Genomic DNA, 14,469 nt, shown 5'->3' on the forward strand with positions numbered 1-14,469 from the left:
TCATGGAACTTTGTGACTTGCTTTCCCCTGCTCTGAAGCGCAAGAATGCCAAGATGAGAGCAGCTCTCACAGTTGAGAAGCGAGTGTCGATAGCCCTCTGGAAGCTTGTAATGCCCGATAGCTACCGGTCAGTCGGGAATCAATTTGGAGTGGGCAAATCTACTGTGGGGGCTGCTGTGATCCAAGTAGCCAACGCAATCAAAGAGCTGCTGCTATCAAGGGTAGTGACTCTGGGAAATGTGCAGGTCATAGTGGATGGCTTTGGTGCAATGGGATTCTCTAACTGTGGTGGGCCGATAGACAGAACACATATCCCTATCTTGGAACCAGACCACCTTGGCAGCCAGTACATAAACCGCAAACATTTAAAACAAATAATTGATACTCAGGCCTCCCATCCCATGTCCATTGAGCTGGACATATTGCCATGTTGGAGTCTCATCTTTACCACAGACTCAGGAGGTTACATAGTCTTTGAGATAGCTTGGTCTCCTTAACAGGTGACCACACCAGGCGTGACCTCTGTCTCCCTGTCACTTGTCTCTGAATCTAACAAACTATATCTCTGTGGAGTCTCCTCCATCCCTGTGGAGTTGGTCTCCAGATGGTTGTCTGTCTCTCTAGTCTGTGATGATCTCTGTAGGTTCTCTCTTGGTGCTGTATCTGCTGGTTCATAAGGGCCTCCTGTTCCTTTGGATCACTTGTCCCTCTTGCTTCATCACCCTGTATCACCAGGGTGCACTGCACCCCCCCAGTCCACTCTTTCTGGTGTCTCTCTAATGACTGGATCCTCACAGGAGTTCCTGTCTTCAGGGCTGGTAGATCCTTGGCTAAACCGTCATAGTTTAGTACCTGCTTTCTCTGATTATTAGTCATCTCTTCTCGGTAGTATCTTCATCCTTCTGGCTGCAACAAGTCTCCCCTTAGTAGTAGTAGGGTTTTGCTCCTTTGCCCCATCAGCACCTGCAATGTACTGTTTTGGCACCCCCGTGGTGGGGCTTTCATGTGTGCCAAAAATGCTAACAAGGGGTCGGAACCAAAAGAAACAGCCTAATGCAACAGACCGTTAGTTGTTTTCGCAGCGGATACCACCTTCCCATTACTCTGTGGGTATGCTGGGAAGGAGGAGGTGAGATGTTCAAACTTCCATGTGCGCGCAATTTCCTTGAATTCTTCCAAGACAAATTGGGGATCTGTTGTTGGTGAATATGGTGTCTGGAATGCCATACCTCACAAAGTGGGCCTTCTGTTAACCAATCATTGATTTTCTTCTTGTGTCATGCAGGGCATTAACATTGGGCATAAGGGCAGCATTTGCATCTTTGTGGCATCACAAAGGGTGAAGGCATGGGATTTTCATCATTATGCCAGGCATTGAAGAGGGGTTTCTATCTTTATGTCATCATGCTGGGCATGGTGGCAGTGTATGGATCATCACACTGAGTGGGGGGGCGGGGGGGGGGGGGGGGGCGGGGTATGGTCCAAGAAAAAAAAAAAGCCCAGAGAAAGCAGAAAAACCCACTGACCATAACTCAGGGAAAAAACCCACCCAATCTTTAAAAGAGAACCCCAAAGGTTACTTAAAGTAAGCTACCTTGGGTCCTGTTTCTCTTAGAGACCCAGATACACACACCTCTAGTCAAACTGTGTTCAGCAAACCCCTCCGGCTGGGTTGTTCAGATTTCTGGGCAGCCTTTGTTTTTGGAAGAAAGATGTGCCTGTGTTTTCGGTTTGGAGACTGTTATTACTTCAGTTACCTCTTTACATTGATCCTGAATGAACTGCAGTCATTGTGCCCAACCCACAACAACAAGATTTAATGCAACCCACAATAATATTAAAAAGAGAAAAGCCTGGTTCTTATTTATATTAAGGCCTCTTTACACTGTCCAAGAGGGAAGTGTCAAATGCAAATAAGAGGTCCAATGTAGCCCATTTAACAAGGGCCTTAGTATAAATAACAGTCAGGCCCAGAAACATCTACTATATACAGGGTAGGACAATAGGTAAGACCTCTGTCACAGATAATATGATACAACTTCATTTGGTAAAATTTTAGTAATAGAAGAGTTTAACGATGGACCTGTCTGCATGTAAACTTGCACTGAATTAACTAAATCAGTTTTAAAACACACCTTTAAATAAATGAGTGCAAGTTTTGGTGTAGACAAAGCGTAAGTATAAAAAATCCCTGCTACCTTATATCAATGACAGCTAATGAGGCTAGTTATAAAAGTCTTCTAGTTGGCACATAATTCCTGAAAGTTTGTTTAATTTCCTTTTCCCACAAATGGCTCTGTGCCTTGTCCCATGCAATTTTCTATGTCTGGAATATCTTCTCTTATCCGATATGCAATCACCCTCAGTCTTCAAAGCTATTCTAAAGACCCACCAGCTAGCCAGCTTTCTATCATTGAAACCGCAAGCTCAATCTTCACTTTGGACACACATCGTCCACAAACCCCAACTTTTGTTTTAAAAAAAATCAATCCAAACATTACTTTAAGCACATTTCATGCTCTTTCACTGTTGTAAACCATTTTCTTGACACACTATCATTTTGTTTGTCTTCACCATTCACACCAGTGGTGTTGTATGAATAGCAAATACAAAATTAATGATGATAACAAGCACACCAAGAATTTGTATTCTTAGAAGATATAGTCTCAAAATGTGTTACAGTGTTGGGGACTTGCTTGAACTCATTAACAGTGAAGAGTTGAATGCCTGTTTTTTTTAATTTTTAGTAGGTGACTGAAGTTTACATACACACAGAAGATACCAACATTTATCAGTGGTAGAGTGAAACAGCTGTTGATATTATTGACAAATCCTTGGAAATATTTGGCAATTAATAGGAGTCACTGTTTTATTTTTATAAGAACTAACCATCAACTTTATTTATATTTGTCTGATTCAAATCCAAAGAATTTCTGGAAAACACTTTCTAGAATGTTGTCTCTCTCTTTAGGCTGATAGTTAAGATCTTGGGTTCATAGGGTTTACCCTAATTGATGTCACGGGAGATCTGATATAGAGGAAAATGATCCCACTTATTAGCAACATGAGGCCAGATGAGATCCCCAGAGGAATAGCAATCCCAATTTTCTGTGCTACTGGGAAAGAAGGCAGGTGGAAAGAAGGAGGAAAGGGGATGCTGCTATTGTTTGCTACTGAATAGAAATTCCAGCTCACTGGGACTAAGACACAGAGACCTGCAATTATATACAAGATCCCTCCAGCTAGAAACAAGCAGATAGCCTGAGTTTTGCGAATTGTTCCCATATAAAAGTGCCAGGGTGGTAAGAGAGTGAAAAATATTCCTAATCCTCCCAAGAAAGTAGCAATGAGCAGGAGGATCTGGGCAAGAAACATTTCCACAGGGAAAAAGTTTTCATTGAAATTGAATTCGTGACAGCACACTATACCATAATCACTGGAGATTTTTAAGTTTGGAGGAAAGCAGATTTTCCAGATTCCCACATGGGCAATACCAGAGGAGAAGATGGTGGTATTATCCACAAGCCACAGCCTCCACTCTGCGTGCCTCGTTGTAATACAGGATAAAATCCAGCCGAGAGAGCCCAAAGAAAAGCCAACTAGTTGGAGGGTAACTCTTTTAGACAGAGAGGACATTGCCTCAAGATCTTCATCAGTCCTCATGCAAGCAAATTAGCCAAGAAGATCATCACAGGAGCACTGAAAAGAAACCCAATATATGTATTATTAATTATTATTTTTTTACTATTAATGTTCAAAGAAACCCAATGTATAATGATTAAATATGATTACATTACATTTTCTTATAGTGAGGAAAAAATCTCACACTGATGAGTTTTACATACACATGCCCATTACTTTATTCATTTATACCAGTGGAACTGTTCAAATATGCAACCCTATGCTTATGTATTTGCAGGGTCAGGCCTGTATTTGAACCTCATGAACAAAGAATGGAAGTTTCATCTCTTTCCATAGGATGTTATCCTCATTGCTGCTTGAACCCAGTATTTCATATGCCATAATTTATTCTCATTGTGACGCAAAAATATGTTAATGCCAACTGAGAAAGCAGAGAGGCTATGGGAATCTCCTGATTCTGGTATGTATATTCTGGTTCACCAAACAATGTCATGTGAGATTTCAAATAAAAGCTGGTGTCACACTGGTCATTGATAGCCCTGTGAAATGTGTGTAAAAATACGAAGTAAGGAGTTATGTATGTATACTGAAAATATGTTTTTCAAGTCTATAAGGTATTGCTCACCTGCAAAGATGAAAAATAGGTTTTCTGCTAGACGAGATGTTTAATCCTCTATCTGTTGACATGTATATCGAGTATTGTCTCATTTACAACAGGCTATCAACATTCCAAGCTGAATTTTACAAGCTTGTGTTCTGTTCCTTTGGGAATAGCAGGCCCAGTAATTCTGCATGTCTTCAGTGTAAGAGGGGCTGGACACTGCAGGGCACACTCTGAGGATTGTGGGTTTGGTGTGTGCCTATGACTGTCTGTATAGAGAGAGTGAGGTCTGTGGAGCCCTGAAAGGTAGTACTTGTGCTGCCAGAGGCTGGTGGATTCAGGAAGCTGATCCGCAGCATGCACAGACAAGACTGCCTTATGCTAAAGGCAGATGGTGGTGAGGCGCTTTCCCATCCCTGGGTATCCTGGAGAGCTTCACAGTCATCTTTCATATATGCTATATTCCTACAAGCAGTTGTCAAATATATATATATATTTCCTCTCAAAAACTGATTTTCTTCCAATGTCCTCCGTCTCACCCTCCAAGAAATCATTTGGGGGCTTAGATCAAGCCTGAACGTCTTCAGCAACAAGGAATATAGTTTTAGAAAGTTATGAATGAGTGAAACAGGGGCTTCCTAATGTGAGTGAGGTTTCCACCCCAGCGACAGCAACCTCTATAGTACAGGCATTCTCTGATCAAGCAACAATTATCAGTTGCAAAATTACATCCATATCAGAAAGTCCCATATGTTCTGTGTTCTTAATTTTTTTTGGAAATAATTGAGTGTCTCAGAAAGGTGCCACATTGGCAGTCCTGCTGACTAGTCACATTTGTTCAGAGAAGACACCAGCATTGCAGTAATACTCCACACTACCTCATAATTGTACTTTGGTCCAGACCTAGATGATTTGCACAAAGGAATGAGAAATCTCAATATCTATATACTTTTAATGCTTGGCCTCTCTTCTCAGAATGCCAGCAAGGGTCCAATTAATACCCACTGAAATGGTGGGTTTTATAATAGGGACATCAAGGAATAGAATATAAACCACTATTTCAAGATCACCAGACAGCCCAGACTATTGTTTAATTACTGCTGACTTGGGTTGAATCTGAATAGGGGCGGCTCCAGGCCCCAGCACGCCAAGCACGTGCTTGGGGTGGCATGCCGCGGGGGGCGCTCTGCTGGTCGCCGGGAGGGCAGCAGGCGGTTCCGGTGGACCTCCTGCAGGAGTGCCTGTGGAGGGTCCGCTGGTCCCGCGACTTCGGTGGAGCATCCGCAGGCGTGCCTGTGGGAGGTCCACCGGAGCCGCGGGACCAGCGACCGGCAGAGCACCCCCCTGCGGCGTGCCGCTGTGCTTGGGGTGGCGAAATTGCTAGAGCCGCCCCTGAATCTGAACATGTGTCCTTGAAATGAAAGACACAGTAGCTTACTATCAATCCACTGTGCAATCCTATTTCTTACCTCCTCTGTATTTTTAATTGAAGTATGTGGCTATGTTCAAGACCATCTCTGTGACCCTCATCATGGAAAGTATCTTTGGCCTGACACCATCTGTCATTTAAGAGTTCCATTATCACAGCTTATGTTAGTTGGTAACCAGAACTTTTACTGTGGTGACCCCCTAGGTGTAGAAATTGTTCTCCCACCCCATCTCTCCAAGCTTACCCACGTCAGCTCATCTACTTTTAAAATATGCCTAAAAGCTCTACTTCTCCGAGTTTTTTTTGTATGATGAGAATTGGCCCTTATTGTTTCAGTCTTCCCCCCATTTTAATGAAGGTATTTGGTTTTCACACAATATATTATGTTTTAAATATATTTAATTTTATCTCTTTGAGCAGCAGCTCTCTGGAGCTGGGCTGCTTCATAAGTTTTCAATTAGTGATTCACATTTAAATGATAAATTACACAGCAGATTCACAAGAGGGATATGTTTGGATTTTTGAACTTCAGTAAATATTTCCTAGTGATCAGTATCTAATTGCTATTCCCTAATCTACTTTATGTGTGAAAATAGTTTTAGATCATTATTTTTTTTAAATCTTTCCAGTCTGTGATCTATTTGCACAGTAACATAGTGTATATCTCAGCAAACACATTTCTTCCTTGCATGCTTTTAACCTGTTCTCTACAGAAAAGCAAATGCTTGTAAAACGGTAGCCACTTGTGAACTTCATGATAGCCACTGTGCCACGTACCACAAGCACTCATAACTTCTTGTTGTAAGGCTCCATTAGGTACTTAGCTGAACACTCCTGTTGAGATGCGCAGCACCCTCAGTATTTTGCAGGACTGAGCATATGGCCTACTACTTGAACTAAAAGAGAAAAAAGGTTACCTGCCTGTGACTGTTATTCTTTGAGATGTGATGGAGCCCTGTATTCTACTTAGGTGAGTGCATAGCCAGCGCACCAGAGCCATAGAACTTGGACTAGCAATACCCATATGGGGGCAAGTAGGCCCTGAAGCCCTAGTCTCTCCCCTTGCCATATAAGGGCAGTATCACCCCAACCCCTTCAGTTCCTTCACACGAATGTCAGAAGCACAGACACCAATGCAGAGGAGATGGAGGGTGGGACCTCTCCAGCACATGTCGAAGAACAAACGGTTACAGGCATGGCTGCATCCTGCAATAGATGCAGCCATGTATTCTATTTAGGTGACTCACAAGCAATACTCATAGGAGGTGGGGCTTTGAATTGACTGCAGGGTTGCCTTCCCAAAGTTTGCATCTGATCTGGATACAGAATACTGGGTTGTAAAAGTCTGCACAGATGGCCAAGTGGCAACCCTGCAAATGTCCAATATAGGAATGTCACTTAGAAATGCTGTTGAAGTTACCTGGGCTCGCATGGCCTGCTAGGCAAGGCTGAGAGCTGAGAGTTTAACAAGGCTTTGATCCCTAACCCTAACCCTTAACTGGGGGCGAGCTACTCAAGAAGATCAGAGCTTTAAAAAGCCTGCTCCTAAGTGACCAGAGAAGCTAGCGAACAGGGGAGATTGGTAAGGGAATTTACAGGACATCCAGCAACAGAGTGGGGTTTACCCAGTTTATTGCACCCCGTGCAGCATGTCTGATTACCTGTCCGATGGGTAGGTGGCATAGGTATACATTCAGTGCAAGGAGCTCCTGGCCCTCAGAGACCGTGTACGGGCTTTGGAGACCAGGGTGGCTGAGATGGAGTAGCTAAGGGAGACAGAGAGGTACATAGATGAGACTTTCCTGGACACAGTTGAATGGTCCCACCCCCGGTCTGACAGTCTTGGTGCTGTTGAGGAGGATGAAAGTCTCAGGGAAGACCCATAGTTGGGTCCCTCCTTCCAGATTATGTTGTGGTATCCTCTCACACTGAGGATACCTCTCCGGGGGAGGGAACTCCAGTTATTAGGAAGAGACAGGTTTCAGTAACGGGCGAGTCAATCATTAGAAATATAGATAGCTGGGTTTGTGATGACTGGAAGAACTGCATGGTGACTTGCCTGCCAGGTGTGAAGGTCTCGAGACATCTAGATAGACTTATGTGTAGTGCTAGGAAGGAGCTGGTGGTCGTGGTCCATGTAGGTACCAACAACATAGGGAAGGGATAGAATAGAGGTCCTGGAGGCCAAATGTAGGCTGGTAGGTAAGAGATTGAAGTCCAGGACCTCCATGGTGGCATTCTCTGAGGATACCTCTCCGGGGGAGGGAACTCCAGTTATTAGGAAGAGACAGGTTTCAGTAACGGGCGAGTCAATCATTAGAAATATAGATAGCTGGGTTTGTGATGACCGGAAGAACTGCATGGTGACTTGCCTGCCTGGTGTGAAGGTCTCGAGACATCTAGATAAACTTATGTGTAGTGCTAGGAAGGAGCTGGTGGTCGTGGTCCATGTAGGTACCAACAACATAGGGAAGGGATAGAATAGAGGTCCTGGAGGCCAAATGTAGGCTGGTAGGTAAGAGATTGAAGTCCAGGACCTCCATGGTGACATTCTCTGAAATACTTCCAGTTCCACACACAGGGCCAGTTAGACAGGCAGAACTGCAGGGTCTCAATGCGTGGATGAGACAATGGTATAGGGAGGAGGGGTTTAGATTTATTAGGAACTGGGCAAACTTTTGGGAAAGTGGGAGCCTATACAGGAATGATGGGCTCCACCTAAACCAAAATGGAATCAGATCGCTGGCACTTAACATTAAAAAGGTTGTAGAGCAGTTTTTAAACTAAGGGCTGGGGGAAAGCTGACAGGTGCGGAGGAGCATGTGGTTCGGACAGAGACATTCCTTAGGGGAGGATCTATTAATGGAGATTCTCTATGTCCTAGTAAGGAGGAGAGGATGGGAGATGATGAAATACAGGTAGAATCTGATGACAAACAGTCAAATAAAAAAAAAGTCTCATTCAATTACATTATGTAATGGCAGACAGCTAAAATGTGACAAGTTTTTAAAGTGCTTATATGCCAATGCTAGAAGTATAAACTAGAGTGCCTCCTAGTAAATGAGGGAATTGATATAATAGGCATCACAGAAACTTGGTGGAATGAGGATAATCAATAGGACACAGTAATGTCAGAGTACAAAATACATTGGAAGGACAGAACAGTTTGTGCTGATGGAGGAATGGCATTATATGTGAAAGAAAGTATAGAATCAAATGAATTAAAAATCTTAAATGAACCAAACTGTACCATAGAATCTCTCTGGATAGTAATTCCATGCTCTAATAATAAGAATATAGCAGTATTACCGACGACCTGACCACGATGGTGATAGTGAGATTAGAGATAGGGAGATGCTAGGGAGATTAGAGAGGCTATTAAAATAAAAAACTCAATAGTTATGAGGGGGGATTTCAACTATCCCCATATTGACTGGGTACATGTCACCTCAGGACAGGATGCAGAGATAATGTTTCTTGACACATTAAATGACTGTTTCTTGGAACAGCTAGTCCTGGTACCCACAAGAGGAGAGGCAATACTTGGTTTAGTCCTAAATGGAGCACAGGATCTGGTCCAAGAGGTGAATATAGTTGAACCCTTTGGTAATAGCGACCATAATATAATTAAATTTAACATCCCTGTGGCTGAGAAAACACCACAGTGGCCCAACACTGTAGCATTTAATTTCAGAAAAGGGAACTACACAAAAATGAAGAGGTTAGTTAAACAGAAATTAAAAGGTACAGCGCCAAAAGTAAAATCCCTGCAAGATGCATGGAAACTTTTTAAAGACACCATAATAGAGGCTCAACTTAAATATGTACCCCAAATTAAAAAAAACAGAGAGAACCAAAAAAGAGCCAGAAAAAGGTCAGGATGAAGAGGAAGGTTGCAACAATAATGGAAGGAGGTTGGATAACCAACGTCGTCTCAGCCATGTTAGACAGCGGCGTATTATCGCCTAGGCCAACAAGGCCTAGGCCTAGGGCGGCAAATTTGCAGGGGCACTTGTGACCCCTGCCCAACTCCGCCCCTTCCCCAAATCCCCGGCCTGCCTCCTCCCCCAGGCGCGCCGTGCTTCCCTCATTCCTCCCAGGCTTGCTGTGCAAAAGCACTGGGAGAGAGGGAGAAGCGAGTAGCGGCACGCTTGGAGGCGGCAGAGCAGAGGTGAGCTGGGGCCCGCAGGCACGGGGAGTAACCCGGGGGGGGCCGGGAACCGCTCCCCACCCCAGCTCACCTCCGCTCCACCACTTCCATCCCCTGAGCATGCCGCAACTCCCCTTCTCCCCCCTCCCTCCCAGGCTTACCGCGCGAAAGCGCTGGGAGAGAGGGAGAAGCGCGTAGCGGCGCGATCAGAGGAGGTGGAGCAAAGGTGAGCTGGGGCCGGCGGGCATGGGGAGTAACTCTTGGGGCGGGGGAGGCAGGGAACCGCTCCCTGCCCCAGCTCACCTCCACTCCACTGCTGCCATCCCCCGAGCGCACCACAACTCCCCTTCTGCCCCCCCCCCGGCTTACTGCGGGGGAGCAGAGGTGAGCTGGTGGGGGGGGCAATTTTTTGAGGGCCTAAGGTTGCCAAATTTGTTAATCCGCCACTGATGTTAGAGCAATGAGAATGATCTTAGCACAGTCCAATTTCAGCTTGAGAATGATTTGTGGAATGATCAGAATTGGAGGGAAAGCATACAGGAGTGCCGATTCTCAGCTCAGGTGAAAAGCATCAGTCAAGGAGCCTGGACTGAGACCCGCCTTGGGAGAAAAACAGCCAGTATTTCTTGTTGTCCTCCTGGAAATCATAATTGTTAATTGTTGGGGTTTCCCAACCTGCAAAAATGAACCACAGGCTTCAGGGACTATTTATGAGGGATAAATTACTGCTGAGGGGATCTGCCAGATGATTCTGATCCCAGGTAAGTGATTGGCCATTAGGGTGATGTTCTTCCTGATGCAAAACTGATCGCCTCCTGAAACAGCACATTGGAGCATGCACCCTCACGTCTGTTCACATAATACACCTTGGTGGTGTTGTCTGTGAGTGTGAGAATCACTAAGTCCCTGATATGATCTTGAAAGGTCCAACAGGCATTGTAGATGGCATGAAGCTCCAGGACATGGATATGAAAAGAAGTTTCTTGTTCTGACCACAGGCCTTGAATTTTTCAGTGACCCACAGATAAACTCCCTGATCTATCAAGGAGGCATCAGTGACAATAGTCCTGATCAGTAGAGACCAAGTAAAAGGAATGCTCTGCCACACATTTTCCTGAACCATCCACCGTAAGGAGTCCAGGATCAGCAGAGGAAGTAGGATGCGTATTTCCAAGGGATGATTTGGCTGATAGACCTACCTCAGCCTATCTGAAGAGGACGTAGGCGCAGCTTGGCATATTGGACTACCTGTGTACATGCAGCCATATGACCCAACAGCCTCAGGCACACTCATGCTGTGGTTGAGGGTTGTGACTGCAGTTCCATATATCCTGGAATTGCTTGGTCAATGCTCTTGAACTTGTACAGTTTATCATGGCTCCAATGGCATATGGCCTTCCTCGATCAGTACCACAAACTCTTCCCTGGAGAGTTCTGGCAACTTGTCCTTGAGCTTAGACATGTCTTCCCAATTGACGGTCATATCCGAAGAGCAACTTCTGCTGCTTCGCAATGTGCATTTGCGAGGAAAATTTGTATAAATCTTCTCATTAAGTCTATCGTCTTGTACTCTTTGTCCTTATGGGTGGACTTGTACCTCCCCTGCCATGCCCTGTCATTTGCTGCAGTTACCACCAGCAAATTAGGGGTTGGGTGGGAGTAGAAACCCTCAAAAGCCTGCATAGGGATAAAGTACTGCTTCTCTAAATGCTTCACTGTGGGAGGCAAAAAGATAGTGTATTCCACATGGCTTTTTCAGGCTCCAAGAAAGCCTCATTGAGAAGGAGGGCTACTCTTCCCATAGTTGATGATTGGAGAATATCTAGCAGCTCATGCATATTCTCCAGCAGGAATTCCACCTGGATACCCAAGGTAGAGGCCATATTTCTCAGGAGGTACACCTTAAGTCTTCAGGTACCAAGAAAGAGGAGAATTCCAGCATAGTAGAGTCATCTGGGGGGATGAAGAGGCAGTATGCTGTACCAACAATGGGTCCTGTTCTTGCACCACAGGATCGGGTTGGAATAGCCTTGAGAGTCCAGGGGCAATGGACTCAATTATTGCTTGTGGCTGAGAAGATCTGGAAATGGAAGCCTCCATTGGGACTGGTGATCTTGCTCTGGAGTGGGTTGAGAAGTATGACCACAGGGATTGAGGAGCATCCCAATCATAGGCGCCAACTTTGTGGGTGTTCCAGGGTTGGAGCACCCATAGAAAAAAATTAGCGGGTGCTTAGCACCCACGGGCAGCCAGCTCCCCTCCTCGCCCCCCCCATCATCTCCCACCTGCCAGTGGCCCTGCCAATCAACTTCTTTCTCTCCCTCCCAGAGCCTGCCACCTGTTGCGATCAGCTGTGCCACAGTGTGCAGGAGGCGCTGGGGGAAGGAGGAGGAAGAGCAGGGCTGGGGCTCACTCAGGGGAGAGGGAAGAACTGGGTGGGAAGAGGTGGGGCAGGGGTGAGGCCTTGGGAGAAGGGGTGGAGTGGGGGCAGGGCCTGGGATGGAGCTGGGGTGGGAAGAGGCGGCGTGAGGACTTGGGGAAAGGGGTGGAGTGGGGGTGGGGCTTTAGACAGAGTGGGGGTTGAGCACCCCTGGGGAAAGAAGATTCCAAGGAGGCCACTGTGCTTATGAATAAGGCACTGGGGACCAGTAGGCCCCAGGTCAAGAACCACTGTCCTGGCTGCAGGACAGGTGCCGATATTAGCACGGATGGTGATCCAAGAGCAATCTCTGGTATCTATTTGGTGATGAAGGAGAGGACAACCCCAACCTGGACCTTGAGGAGTCCCGGAGGTTCTCTGGTGACTACAGGGGAGCCAGCCCTGATGGGACAAACAAACGGTCAGGCTCATCTGAAGCCCAGGGGCAGCATCGGTGGGGAAGAGAAATGAGGACTTGGCACCAGCGGTACTGAATGAAACAAACTCCCATCCAGTACCAGAAGAGATGCTGGTATCTAGGCTAATGGTAATTCCAATCTTGACTAAGGAATCTGCCACCAAGACAATGATAATGCTCAGGGACACCCCAGTGTCAAGGGGCCCTTCAGTGCCAGGCCCAGCGTCTCCACAGTCGGAGGATATGGTGGTGTGAGCTGTGGTGACAACAAGAATGGTAGCTCTGCAATGTGGCCATGTACTTCTGAGGACAGGGAAGTGGAAGCCATGGCACCAGTAAACTCTTGAACCTATCAGTCTGGGACTGAAAGACATCATCAGTGCCAAACAATGGATGCCCCATGGCTGGAACCAGAGTCAACAGTACTGGTTTTTGAGTAGCAGCCGTGTTAGTCTGTATCTGCAAAAAGAACAGGAGTACTTGTGGCACCTTAGAGACTAACAAATTTATTTCAGCATAAGCTTTCGTGGGCTACAGCTCACTTCTTCAGATGCATAGAATGGAACACACAGACAGGAGATATTTATACATACAGAGAACATGAAAAGGTGGAAGTATGCATACCAACTGGAAGAGTCCAATCAATTGAGATGAGCTATCGTCAGCAGGAGAAAAAAAACCTTTGAAGTGATAATTGAGATGACCCATAGAAGGTGTGAGGAGAACTTAACATAGGGAAATAGATTCAATTAGTGTAATGACCCAACCATTCCCAGTCTCTGTTTAAACCTAAGTTAATTGTATCTAATTTGCATATTAATTCAAGTTCAGTAGTCTCTCTTTGGAGTCTGTTTTTGAAGTTTTTTTGTTGCAAAATTGCCACCTTCAAGTCTGTCACTGAGTGGTTAGAGAGGTTGAAGTGTTCTCCCACTGGTTTTTGAATGTTATGATTCCTGATGTCAGATTTGTGTCCATTTATTCTTTTGCGTAGAGACTGTCCGGTTTGGCCAATGTACATGGCAAAGAGGCATTGCTGGCACATGATGGCATATATCACGTTGGTAGATTTGCAGGTGAACGAGCCCCTGATGGCATGGCTGATGTGATTAGGTCCTCTGATGGTGTCACTTGAATCGATATGTGGACAGAGCTGGCATCGTGCTTTGTTGCAAGGATTGGTTCCTGGGTTAGTGTTTATGTTGTAAGCGAGGACTGGTCTGTCTCCCAAGATCTGTGAGAGTGAGGGATCATCTTTCAGGATAGGTTGTAGATCTTTGATGATGCACTGGAGAGGTTTTAGTTGGGGGCTGTAGGTGATGGCTAGTGGCGTTCTGTTATTTTCTTTGTTGGGCCTGTCCTGTAGTAGGTGGCTTCTGGGTACTCTTCTGGCTCTGTCAATCTGTTTTTTCACTTCAGCAGGTGGGTATTGTAGTTTTAAGAATGCTTGATAGAGATCTTGTAGGTGTTTGTCTCTGTCTGAGGGATTGGAGCAAATGTGTTTGTATCTTAGAGCTTGGCTGTAGACAATGGATCGTATGGTGTGTCCTGGATGGAAGCTGGAGGCATGTAGGTAAGTCATGCGGTCAGTAGGTTTCTGGTATAGGGTGGTGTTTATGTGACCATCGCTTATTAGCACAGTAGTGTCTAGGAAATGGACCGCTTGTGTGGATTGGTCTAGGCTGAGGTTGATGGTGGGATGGAAATTGTTAAAATCATGGTGGAATTCCTCAAGGGCTTCTTTTCTATGGGTCCAGATGATGAAGATGTCATCAATGTAGCGCAAGTAGAGTAGGGAAGTTAGGGGACAAGA

At 45.5% G+C, this 14,469-nt stretch overlaps 1 protein-coding gene across 5 annotated transcripts in view; it reads right to left on the reverse strand.

Moving 5' to 3' along the window:
- Nucleotides 1–14,469, reverse strand: part of LOC123351597 (claudin-34-like) — a 46,948-nt gene that overhangs the window by 28,302 nt on the left and 4,177 nt on the right. The window contains exons 1-2 of one of the 5 annotated variants that reach the window (XM_044991271.1): nt 7,334–7,394; nt 2,775–3,699 (exon numbers count right to left, since the gene is read on the reverse strand). The exons of 1 other annotated variant lie outside the window; for it this stretch is intronic. In XM_044991271.1, the coding sequence (XP_044847206.1) occupies nt 2,980–3,663 (684 nt within the window). In that variant the 5' untranslated portion in view covers nt 3,664–3,699; nt 7,334–7,394 and the 3' untranslated portion in view covers nt 2,775–2,979. Of the gene's footprint in view, nt 1–2,774; nt 3,700–7,333; nt 7,439–14,469 lie in introns of those variants that run through there. 3 more of the 5 variants (XM_044991182.1, XM_044991100.1, XR_006574059.1) reach the window with 3 other exon arrangements.

The sequence above is a fragment of the Mauremys mutica genome, chromosome 1 (genome assembly GCF_020497125.1).
Source record: "Mauremys mutica isolate MM-2020 ecotype Southern chromosome 1, ASM2049712v1, whole genome shotgun sequence".
NCBI lineage: Eukaryota > Metazoa > Chordata > Testudines > Geoemydidae > Mauremys > Mauremys mutica.